Below are 13,156 nucleotides of genomic sequence, written 5' to 3'. Positions count from 1 at the left end.
ACGATTTCGTCACTTCGAGAGTTGGCACGTGCTGTATAGACGTTGGCATGTGTTAATGCCAGCGCCGAACAGGACGACGTAACTTTATACGTCCTAAACCGCCGGCTATATTGGTGCCGCTGACTTCTGTTTGCGCAACCTTGAATGAGACCGTGTCCACATTCATCAAGCGAGTCGAGGTGCATCGCGCATGTTTTTTTTTTTTTTTAGCCGCTTGTTATTTCAGCGTTGTTTCGCATCCTCTCCGTCACTTCTCTCGCACCGCGCATGCGCAGCATACCTATCTCTAGGGGCGAAGCCATGTTCCCTTAGCCGAGCTGACAGCTATACCTGCACAACGAAAATGTATCGGACGCGCTGATCGCCATATACGACACAATATTTCTGTCTCTATGCGTGTTTTTGTGTGTGTGTGTGTTTTCTTTTTCATGTCAGGCACGCGCGCAGCTCGGAAAATCCTTCAGTTCACCTTGATAGAGAACGTCAGACGGCACGCTTTTTTGTACTGCGGCACATTTATGCGCGGTGCGATTAAACAGCGGCAAGACAAAAAGAACAGAAAAAAAGAAAGAAGAGGCGGACGAAGAACGTCGGTGTGATTTTGAAATAACCTTATGGAGGGAAAAGAGCGGATAGCGATCAAGCGTACTATGAGCGCCACTGACGGCTGCTGTACCGACTATACACGTTGGAACGGCGTTGGCTAAGCTCATAGAAGGCGAAAGATAACTTGAGAACGACAGTTGCGAAATGTCCGTGAGCAATGAAAGGAACGTACTGCTGCGGTTATGTATACATAGCCAGCGACGCAAATTAAATAAAGGAAATAAAAATGAAAACCACAGATTAACTGGCAGTTTTCTTGCGTCTGGATGGACCGTAACAGGCGATTGTATACGAAAGATATAGGCATACAGGCGGAAAAGTGCGGATAAATTGGCAAACAAGAAAGCGTATTCAATTTTTTTGGAGCTCTTGTACTCCTTAGTGGGCTATGCGTTCACTCAAATATTAGTTTGCTTAGTTACGGCACAAGAATACAATTTAGGAAAAATCCCGATGTTCATCGAGGACATGGAGACTAAAGAAGATAGAGAGTAACAGTAAGAACGTAATACCACTAATAACCTGCAGAGAACGAACAAAGCGAATAAGATCAACAATCGATTGTAAGATCAACAATAAGATCAATAATCAATTATTCGATCATTATTCTATCACCATCACTCAAAAATTTTCAACGCTATTTTCCCTTTTTACGCAAATTTATTTCGTTTGCCAAGTGACAAGGAGTAGCCGGTGCCACCATAAAGGCGCCAACCTCTCCTAACATTCACTTCAATAATAAAAAAAAGGTTAACAAAGTGCTTCGCGCGGCCAATCCCGCGGCAATGTTGCAGCAAACAACATTACCTTGGCTCTGTTCAGGTACGTGATATTCGCATACTTCACTGTGCTGTGCGATGACAGTATTCGGTGCCAGTCACCGATGGTGATTGTGTGTCTACGCTCCTTCCTTTCCTTATCTCTACTTTGTTACCACTTTACCTCCCCCTCCCTCTCTCCCCAGTGTAGGGTAGCCAACCGGATCTTTTTCTCCGGTTAACCTCCCTGCCTTTCCCCTTTCCTCTCTCTCTCTCTCTCTCTCTCTCTCTCTCTCTCTCTAAACGTTGGTGCATGATAGTTCGGACAGCCAAGGACAGCATATGGGAAATTATCCACAGTTCTTAATTTAAATAAATAAATGTTAAATAAATGTAAATGAAAGTGGATGAAGCGAACAGCTGGCCGCAGGTGGGATACGAACCCACGTACTCGCATTACGCGCGCGATGTTCTTACAAATTGAGCTACAGCGCTGCCGTTTTCTCATCCACTTTCTGGGATATTTGTGTTTATGTGCTAGAACTAGCCCTGGGAGTGTTAGCCAGCGCTACCACTCACAAACCTCAGCGGCGGATGTGGAACGTCCTTTCTGCTGCAGGCGTCACGTGTATACGTGAACTCTCTGAGTAAAGGCAACTGGTCAATAAACCCACACATGCTACCTGAAGGCATCAATGTTGCCGGATTCGAGACCCTCGTTATGTGATGAACGAGAAGAACGGGGATTAACCAAGGGGCCCGATTCTCATTTTGTGTGTGTGTGTGTGTGTGTGTGTGTGTGCGTGTGTGCGTGCGTGTGCGTGTGTGTGTGTGTGTGTGTGTGTGTGTGTGTGTGTGTGTGTGTGTGTGTGTGTGTGTGTGTGTGTGTGTGTTTGTGGACTTGTCTTATTTTCTACGTAAATGAACAAATCGCGTCTCTCGTGTAGTGTGATTACGCAGGAGTGCCTTCATTCTGTATATGGAGTTTTCGTTACCGACACACGAGCTTTATCCACCCACACAAGCAGTAGCAACCTATAGTTAAGAAATCGTGATCACAATCGTGACAAATCTGCCGCTATATTTATTCTGTCGTCCCAGTAATCTGTTTTTTTTTTCTTATTACTTCCTGTCTTATTTCTCGCTGATCGAAAAATGCTGAGACTTTTACTTTTTTTGAAATAGCACTGTGTAAAGACCGCTATAAATTGATCCTTCTTTACAATGTCTTCGATACCCGTAGCTTTCCAGTTTCTTAAAACATTTCTGGAAGGAGGCGCGCGGACGAAGCAATTGCCGGCATGTGTTGCAAGGGTCTATAGATCCGCCTGCAGTCGGCATCCCCCTTCCTCTGCTTAGTTTAAATAGCGCAAGAGATAAGAAAGGGAAGAAATTGACTAAGCCGCTTCACTAACGCTTCGCTTCACATATAGGCCCCAAGATGTGCGCTGGATCTACATGATGTTTTTGAGTCCGATGCGCTAGCTGCAGTGAGGCGTAAACACGGGGTGATAAAGCGTTCTCTGCACAAGCACTACCGGAACGCCTAACGAGCAAATAAACAACCGCCATCTTTTGGCCTGCCGCGCAAATTACGGGAGCGTCGATGCAGGAAACTGGCGCACTAATAAGACAATGTTTCTTATAAAAGCACTCTAACGAAGGGATCTTGTGCCCACGGCCACACGACTACTTAGCACATAAAAGAAAACACAAACCTTCTGCAGATGTTGTTCTTTTAGTTTGCCAATCCAGCTCTGCGTATAAGGTTTGTTCGCGTGACCAGTCAGTCGCACGAGATAAATCCATTCTACACGAGCAATAATCCCCGCCAACAAACATGTCCGCTGTCGCGTGCCAAACTCGAAACCTCGGTCCGTGTTTATAAGTACGACGCCAACGATATCACTACAATGTCTTACGGCAGAAACGGGGCTGTTATGTACTATGTCCTTCAGCTTCAGAGGCATGGTGAAACGCTGGTCAAAGCTGCCACAGTCGATCGTATTGGCCGGTAACTGCAACCACTATACAGACACTACTATAAGGGAAATATATACTTTCTTATATAAGGACGCCGAGGATAAACGGGATAACTACAGAACGGTAAAGCATGCAGAGATTTAGACTTAAAATACCATGTGCCTTCACCCTTCGCATCGGGCAACTTTGGTTATGGTCACGGTCTGTACTCTCACATGCCAGAGCATTTGGAATGCACGGCGCGACCACTGCGGCCAGCCCACTAAAACTCACGATATCAAAGGTATTGAGGATCTCCTCATCTCCGATTACACTCGTGGAGGCGACGCTCGACTCGCATTCAGATGGATACGACTCGGACGGAATCGTATATGCAGTCACTTCACGCTCAACATTTCTTTTTTCTTGATTCGCTATTTCGAAGAGATGTACGGATAAAGGTTGTCCGTTTGTGTTGCGTTATGTTGCGTGACAGTGGTTGCTCGCCCTATACACTGTTGTATACAAGCAACGTTCACGTTGCTCGCGGTGTCAGAGCCGCGTACAGCAGTTCGCTGGAATCGATTCAGGCACCGCCTTTGAGAGAAAAGACGCGGCGACCCTGCAGGGTATCAAGTGTCGCTTGGCGTTCGCTGCATCACAGAGATCTCTCCAAATAACCTGATGGCAAGCCTTGAGCATACGGAGAATCCTTCCGTAAATTTTATCCGTCCTCCGACTATCGCACGCCGAGAGGCATCAGAATACAGAAAAGCATCCGGCTACCGCATATATAAGGCTCAATGGGGCTGTACCTTAGAATACAGATACTTTAACTAAAGGGAAAATCGGACATCCACCCAAACGTAGCTAAGGGCTACAAAGGGAAATTATACGGGTTCCTCGAAAGAAAAGCTTCGCAGTTGAGGAAAAATTCGTCCTGGTCTGGGACTCGAACCCGGGACTCCTATCCACCTTGCGGATTTCTGCAGAACTATTACGTCAGATACCTTAACTATAATCTATCAAGCAGCTTTAAAATGAAAAAAAAAATTAGTGTACGTACTGGTCGATGTGCTCAGTGTGCAATGTACTCGTGGACTTTCAGCACGTTCTGTGACGCTGCTATAGATGGTTACTTGCCAGATAGGCAATCGCCTAAAGTCTTGCCACCAATGCGCAGCAACTGAAGCTTAGAGTTGCGGGACATTCTCGACCCTTGGGAAAGCATCGCCTGCGCCTTGCGCACGAAGGAGGTGCCGCTATACCGTATTCTTCAGAGCTACAAACTTTAATTATTGAGGATTTAGGGAATAGCTTTAGCGCGTACTCCTTCCTTATCGGAATGGCCAGAAGCCCACTTTCTGAATTCCTGCCGGCGCAAAGAAACAATCGCGCACTTTGTTGGTGGGTGCAGTGTTTGAAACCGCAAACAGCAGCCCTCTCCGCCACCGCAGATCAACTGGACAAGCGCGTAATAACGGAAAACAACTTCCTTGGAAACTGGCCTATACGCAAACATCAGCGCGAGCCGCTATGATGGCACTGCTGCGTTATTTAAATGACACAGAACTTTGTGACGAACTACGACTGTACATTGTGCGACCTAGGATGGGACGGTGGCGCTGTGTAACACTAGGAAAGCCTTCGCGGACTGCGTGACAATGCCCACAGAAACAGCACTCTATACTGTGTGGATGTGTGTGTGTGGGATGCGCGGAGAGGGGGGGGGAGGGGCGTCTGCAATTTTTACTCTCTCACCTACCGCGCCCCTTTGCCGCTCCCACGGTACAGGGTAGCCAACCGGAGACGACCTCTGCTTAACCTCCCTGTATTTCCTCTGCCTTTCTTTCTCTCTCTCTCTCTCGCTCTGTGTGTGTGTGTGTGTGAACGTATGGTCGTTTGGGTGTTTTATATACGTCACAATTCTAGTTGAATAACGGTATCATTCCATATATGGTGCCCCGTTTAACGTTAGCCAAACTTTCAATGAAAATAATACTAATAACACAGATTAACAAAACAAGCGGTGCGAGATATATATGTATACATTCGTAAGACGTATACGGTGTTCGGTCGTCAACCTGTGGCAGCTGAGCATCGTAGGCTTTATAAATAATGAATTAAATTCTGAAGTCTTTAAGTTTCAATACCACGATATGATTATGAGGCACGCCGTAGTGCAGGGACTACGGATTAATTTTGACCACCTGGGGTTCTTTAACGTACACCCAACGCATGGCATACACAGGCGTTCTTGCACTTCGCCCCCATCTAAATGCGGCCGCCGCGGTCGTGATTCGATCCCGCGACCTCGTCGCGCTTAGCAGCGCAACTCCATAGCTGCTAAACCACCAAGGCGGATGATCTTGTAATTATATCTTGCACCGTGTTTTGTAAATCGTTTTGTTGTTGTTGTTTCGTTGAGCCGCTTGGGTAACGTCAGCTGGGACAGACGGTATAGGCCGTTATACAGGCTGACATCGCCAACTTTTCATTAAGCATCCCTCTCCCTCTCCGTCTCTCCCCTCCCACAGGGGTTGCCATTCCACGCTCGATTACCGGTATACCTCAACCCCTTCGTATATAGACGAAGGGGTTGACTTGACTTGACCGCAGACGCTTCCAGCCAAGCTCTCACAGCTAGTTTGTCGTCGTCACACGTCATCCATTTACTCGATCACCATTTGCTAAACACTATGTATATAGAGCATTCTTATATCACGAGAGAGAGAGAAGAAACTTTATTAATGAATTCTACGGCAGTATTGTTCGCTAAGGTGCGATATTCCCAAACAAGCCCTCACGCCGGAACTAAGCGTTTAAATAGGAATGGATGCCAAGCAACCGTAATGACGCACACGTTATCAACAAATACCACCGGCCAATAACAAACAGTTCACACACAGATATATATATATATATATATATATATATATATATATATGGGTGGGTCAAGATAAATTCTTCGGGCTGTCACGAAAAGAACTTGAGCGATGCTACAAGGTAAACAGAACAAGTATTTAATTTCTAAAGTTTCGACCAATGGATTGACGTTCATCAGGGTTTACAAGAAAATCGCAGTTCAGCACTGACAGCGAGTACAGCAGACCGGGTGCCCTGTCGTTCTCAGATACATCAAACCCGAAAGGGACAGTTGCGACAGTGATTGAAAAGGTTTCTCGGCATTTTGGCAGATTTACAGCAGCCTTATTGGCAACTATATATATATATATATATATATATATATATATATATATATATATATATATATATACGCATTTAATCTTGATAAAAATATTGAGGACGCAGTTGGCAGACGCATCAAGTGACCAATAAAGCGACGAGCGGACATTACACGGGAGCTAGATCGGCGAAAAGAAAGTGTATCGACTGAGCGTGTACAATATTCCGTGTGGTTCTAAAATTACCTCCGAGGTCAGCTATACAATTCACAGTTTTCGCATCTCAATACGAGCGGAGAGCCGAAACGATTTTTCTCCAAAACCCAGTGAAGGAAATAATTTTGTTTCTATTTTGTATTGCGCTCTGATTAAGCTTTAGGGAGCGTGAAACGATGATTTGCTCAGGCCCTGCAATGTTTTGCACAAGGTAAAGGACAAACCAATGTCACGGAGCTTTGAATCTGCAAGCCTGCAGAACCCACAAGCCAATTAAAGCTTACAAGCTGCGTATAACCCGTCTCTAAGTGTCACGTATACAACGGCACAAGTTACAGGCTGCCAAAGCATCGGCGTTTATCAAGCCGCTGCGTGCTGGGAAGGAAACGTAGGGTCTATACCCTTTTATATACTTACGTAATCCTGAAAACGGGCGGATGCATCTCAAAAGAACGCGTGATAACGGAAAGCTTAAAAGTTAAATCGTCGGGCTTATAACGTCCTGGAGCTATACACACTGAGTTATGAGGGACGCGCGGTAATATAGTAAAGGGCTCCGGATACGTTTTGACCACCTGGTGTCCTTTGGCGAGCACCCAAGCCATGGTGTGCACGAGAGTTTTCGCATTCCGCGCTATACCATCGAAGTGCTGCCGTCACGGCCGGGAACACGAACCCGCAACCTCGTGTATATGTGTACCAGCTTAACGCCGTATACAAACACGATCCACAGCGGCGATCTTTAACTGAAAGCTCGCGCACGTATTTCGAAGGAACGACGTGCCCACCACGCGTGTAATTTATGTACTTCGAGCAATCCGCCGCGATACGAACAGTGTGTCTTAAGAACTCGTCAATAGAAAGAACTGTGGTTTATCCTGCTGCGCAAATACTCTTGCCTATATAGCGAGAAACGACAGTGGGCAATGTCAAGGAATGACATTTCGGTGACCGAGAGTATGCTGGAGCGTTTACCTAAAAGCTCGCTGAAATGCACCTCTTCGTACACCTGGCTACATAGATAAGAAATACGAGTTGTATACCGAAACACAAGCATCACTGCGGTGAACGAAAAGGGGATTAGAGGGAACGACACCATGTGGAATGTTGTCCTGTATTCTGACACCTTAAAGGAAATCGTCTTCTGTATATTTGAACGAATGTGCGAGAGTCGACGCCACACTTGAATAAGGACGCGAATCAGTAAACATAGTGGTAAAGCACATTACTTACACGAAATAACATATACGGCACGCGTCAAAATAAACTGAAGTATACCTCAGTTCAGTGCAGTGCCCATTATGTTAAAGAGCATGTTTGTTAGCTTAGAAATTGGTGCGTCTTGTGATACCAAATTGTGCATTTATTTTTGTGCTATCACCCGACTTTTTCTGTCCGTTCTCTTTGTTTCTTTTTCCTTTCCCCCTCCTTATTGCGTGCTACTGTTTTCAATACCGTATTCTCGGTCTTGCATTGCATTTTTCGCCCCTCCCCTCTGCGATGCACAGCTATGTACCTTGAGGGTATGAAAAATATAGTATATTTTTGAGTCACTTCGAGGCGAAAACGGCATGCATAGGAAGCGGCATCGTCGACGTATCTTCAACTGCATGCATGCAGCCTGCAAGTTACACGCAGCTTAGAAAAGTTGCGGGCACGCTACGCTGATAGTAGTTTGAAAAGTATTCGCATTAATTATAGTATATGTGTGAAATTTACCGCATACATGCTGGCTACAATTCTCGTGCTACGTTATAGTTGCTTTCTAAGTTGTGTGACTGAGCCCACGGCAGCTTGTTGTATATTCTGGGTAACAAGAAACACGAAATATGGAAAAACAATTCAATTACGTACGTTCTCACATTTATACATTACAGCGACTATGTTCATGATAATTAATAACAATGTCTTTTTCTATTTCTTTTTTTATTTTTAACGTTCGCCCTATGGCATTAATATTGATATTCGCTTGTTGATATGTCTTGGCGGCGTTATGACGCCTTGTGCTGAATGCGCTGGAACTTTGTTCGTGTGTACTTATCTCTGAACTGCTAGTTTCCTTGAATGTATTGAAAGAAAAGGAAAAATATTGTTTACCGGCTTTTGAGCTTCTATTGTTGATGCTAAATGACTTGTGTCCAGTCGCAGGAATTGATGTAATAAGCGCCGATTTACTGCTATGCTTCTATTATTATTATTATTATTATTATTCAACAGACTCTCTACGTCCACGCACGTTTGAGAAAACTACTTTATTGCCGGAATACTCTCGTATCACCTTATTATTATCATTCTTCATCATGTAATGATCGATTGTTTGAGGAGAAGGCGATGACAAGATAGTCGCCAAACATTCCAATTTCATCCGAACGAATCAACCCGAAAATTTAAAGACGTGTGTGTCCTTTCAACCGACAGAAAGACGAAACTTTAAGGTGGGACTTTTTAGATTTATCTCGCTTTTTTAAAAAATGCGTATAGGAAAATATAAGAAACAATATTCGTTGCATTTTCGTCTGCGGCTATTGCAGGATGCGCGCACGATCGACTAAGATACATCAGCTCAAAGCGGGGACGACAGTTTTAATGATTACATATATAACGATATCTCTCTCTTTTGTAAAACGTAAAAGAGATGTACACTTTCGTGCTTGCACGTATGTTGCGCAGCTGTCTGCAGTGCGTTTCGATCTCAAAAGCCTGCAGAATTCGCTGTATTCTAGCACCGCTGAACACAAGTAACACAGGAAGCGATGCATCATATCAGAAGAAATATGATGCGCCGGGACCGCAGGTATACATATGTATCTATTTCGCGTTCTTTATAGACAACCATCTAATATGCCGTCATAAAAGCAGCAAAGACTATACGCAGCATGTAGCTTGCCGGTTTAGTTATGTGCTGCGCCTACTATGGTGTTCACTTCCGTCTGGAATAAATGAATTTACATAAAGCTTATGCCGCGTCCAAAGTTTCAAATAGGTTCTTGTGCGTTGTCTTTTGTACCATTCAACAGTGGTTCATTAATGGCCAAAGTGACGGACGAGTTAAATTAGCTTTCCGAGCGATACACACTGCGATAAACACAGGGAGCGTACGTTACACGTGACACGCCCCCATCGAATCGGTGAATTACGCAAGAGGCACGGTATCGAGGACGTCCTACGGAAGCACGGAAGAATAGTGTTTTTTCTTCGTCTCTTTCATGGAGCTGCTGACGTCATTGCAAGCGCCTTCCGAGTTTGCACGTTTGGCTGTAGTTCGCGCAGCTGTACACGGATAACACAAAAATGTCGGAGATCGTCCGTCACAACTTATCCGAAACAATCAGTCAAGCACCAGAGCATGAACTCGCGGCCATTTAGATGGTATGTCACGGTTGTCTGAATTCATAGCCTTTAAGAAACATCAGTTGAAACTCGAAAAGGCTATGTTAAAGAAAACAGACCTGTCCCGCGAGCTGATGCAATCTATGATCACCGTTTATGAAATCAACAATCATCGCTATGTTCCGCTCCATCTTCCTGTAGCAAATGTCTCTTAATACGAAGTCCACATTAATGCGCACAACAAATCCTTCGATGCAAGTTGATACTGCTCCACCAGGCCAACCGTAAGCTGAAGCAGCTGTACAAAGATTTTGCAGGTGCGCACGTAATTACAGGAAAACGAAAGAACAATCGATATGATGCTATATAGTGCTTCGCCATTCTATAAATACGTGGATGTGTTTCGTCTATGCAGAGCGACATTATATAGCGATAAGCATGGATAGATTACCGTGAAAACCAAAACCGTTCTCCCATATAGTGTAAATAACTACAACTACGGCAGGTTTGCAATTCCTTGCATGTGTCTGAGTGGTCCAATGAGAGCCTTTTAAACGGCGTTCACGAAAGATTTCCGGTTAGCCGTCTCCCCGAAACCAATTTACAACAGTCCATGTACACATAGAAAGCTCTCCAGCTATAGCAGCAGTTTTGCTGTTCAGTTACAATGTTCGATCAGTGATTTTTTACTGCTAAGCTGCATACATGAGCTCGACACATGGGGAACATTGCCCATATCTGAACACATCAAGAATAATGTGCCCATGGCAAAATATAATGAGTCAAGATACTTCTTTTTCTTTGACTAGTTTGATGTCGAAAATGAATGACCGGAAGTTTTCTGTGGTCACCGACACACTGCTGCCACAGCACGTATAGAATGCATCACACATCGGTGTTGCCCACTGATCGACCCTACGCATATATACGTATATGTAGCGAGGTTTACCGCGAAACGTATGCAAGTTAGAATATTTCATTCTATGGTGAGTACACGAATACATGGGCCCGCGTCGCGTTAACTATAAGTAACTTGCAGTTAGCGGCAGTTATCGCTCGGGTAAGATTGTACTTGTGATGCAATTCCCTGCGTATTTGTGTAGTTGTGTCGTGTCCAATACAGGCGGCAATACAAATGCATACGGTCGCTCTAACGTTGTCGTGATTCACAAGGCACGTGTACCAGCTGCAATCTCAATTTCTCATTTTCAGCTACACCAACGTAGATCGCGAATTATTGGTTTCACCTGCTCGAACAGCGGTCATAGACACTCCGGTAGAACTCTCGAGCCAACCTCACTGTACGATTGAGCGCAAAACTTCGAAGGCAGTCAATCCGTCGGCATACACTGCCAACGCGTCCTCGCAGGGCAACAAAACTGCTAGACACACTCGGGGCAGATGGCGTCACACACATAGAGCGACAAGAGTAGGCAACGCGGTACATAGGGGGCGTCGTCATCTCACCGGCCAGACTTGGTGATGACCATCTCGGTGCCGAACGTGTGAAACCTCTCCCACAGGTCCTTAGCCTCGAGCGTCACCTTAGGGTCGTCCTGCACACCATCGTCTTCGGGCTCCAGCCCCGGGGGCGGTCGCAACAAAGGTCCGCCGCGGTGGGCCGCTGCCGCGGCGAGCAACTCCTCGGCCGACAGCGGCGGGGGTCCCGGCCCCGGGTGCAACTTGGGGAACAGCGCGGCGGGAAATCCTGCGGCCGCCGCTGCGAAGTACGGCGCGGCCTGGGCACTGGCGGCGCCGCTGAGCAAGGAGTGCACCGAGAAGTCCGGCGGCGTCGGTCGCAGGAACGGCTGGAACGCCATCGCGGCGGCTGCGGCAGCGGCGGCTTCGGCGGGCGACGAGCGCATTTCCAGCGGCGGCGGCGGCGCAGGAGGCAGCGAGGGGCAGCCCGCCGCTCTGTCACCGTGCTCAGCCGCCACGGCTCTGTGGGGGCGCCGGGAGGCGCGACACGGCCGCGACACAGACGCACACACTCGCACAGGCGCGTGAGAGAGCGATGCCGACGCGACGCGCGGATGCTGCTGCTGCTGTGGTGGCCGGAGGCGTGCCTACGCCGCGCGAAAATGACGGGCCCCCCTGCGCACGCACGCACGCACACAACCGAGCGCCGCCGGGGGCCTTCACGCGCGCAGTCGGGGGGGCCGAAGCGCGATGCGAGAGTGACGGGAAGGTAGGGGGTGCCGGTGGTGATTAGCTATTCTCGCGTCGGGGGCGCCGCCGGCGCCGCCATAGCGGCGCCGGGGCCGTGACGTGGGCCCCGAAGACGCCGCCATTCGCCGGCCCCGGAGAACGGACCGGCCCGGATAATGAGAGGGGCGTCGAATCCGCCACCTCCGACGCCGCCGCGGCAGCCACCCCCTCACCACGCCACCTCGCCTCTCTCGCGCCGCGCCACTCAAGAGCTAGGCGGCAACGCCAGCTGTGCTGAGAGCGGCACTCTTTTCTCCTTCTTCTCTCTCATTCTTTATTATTTTCGTTCTGTCAATCTTGAAACCTACAACGCCGTTTAGTGAACAGAGAGCACGAAAGAGACCGCCGTTGTCCTTGCCGAAGGTATACACCTGGGCAAACACCGCGAAGAGTCTACTATACGCTTTCTTTCTCTTTGGCCACCGGGCCAAGAGCCGATCGAAACTGATGCGTTCGAAATTTTTTCTCGAGCGGTCTAAAACGAAGCGTTTTTCGAAGGCAAAGCTGCCGCGGTCGACACGAAACCTGCCGCCGCTGTCACCCCCATCACCCCTTCTCCCCCGCCAGCCGTCGTCCTCGATAGAGGCGGGGCTTTGTAGTAGGCGGTGCCTGAAGGGCTACGTCACTCGTGACGTCGCGATCCGGGGGCGTCGGCAGCGCCGCCGCTCACCGCCGCCTTCAGTCGTGGCTCCGTTCTCTCGCCGGAAGCGTTGCCTCTTCTCTCGTCGAGCCGGCGATTATTCGTGCAGTGACCGCGCTTGGGCGTGCTTCGGCGTTTGGACATTCCCGCTGTTCTCGGCCTTGCCGTTGTTCGTCTCCACTCGCGTGCGCTGAAGCTCCGCACAACACCTCACCCCCGTCTACCTTTCTTCATCCACGTATCGTGAGTGG

The 13,156-nt window shown here is 47.7% G+C and overlaps 1 protein-coding gene across 3 annotated transcripts in view; it reads right to left on the bottom strand.

The window, feature by feature from the left end:
• LOC142576144 (uncharacterized) overlaps positions 1 to 12,214 on the bottom strand; it is a 146,115-nt gene extending 133,901 nt beyond the window's left edge. For all 3 annotated transcript variants that reach the window (XM_075686104.1, XM_075686106.1, XM_075686105.1), the window contains exon 1: positions 11,525 to 12,214. In XM_075686104.1, the coding sequence (XP_075542219.1) occupies positions 11,525 to 11,922 (398 nt within the window). In that variant the 5' untranslated portion in view covers positions 11,923 to 12,214. The remainder of the gene's footprint in view (positions 1 to 11,524) is intronic.
• Between the last annotated feature and the right edge of the window lie 942 nt (positions 12,215 to 13,156).

Source organism: Dermacentor variabilis, chromosome 3 (genome assembly GCF_050947875.1).
Source record: "Dermacentor variabilis isolate Ectoservices chromosome 3, ASM5094787v1, whole genome shotgun sequence".
Taxonomy (NCBI): domain Eukaryota; kingdom Metazoa; phylum Arthropoda; class Arachnida; order Ixodida; family Ixodidae; genus Dermacentor; species Dermacentor variabilis.
Note: the sequence above shows the minus strand (reverse complement) of the source record. Positions and strands in the feature narration are given on the sequence as shown.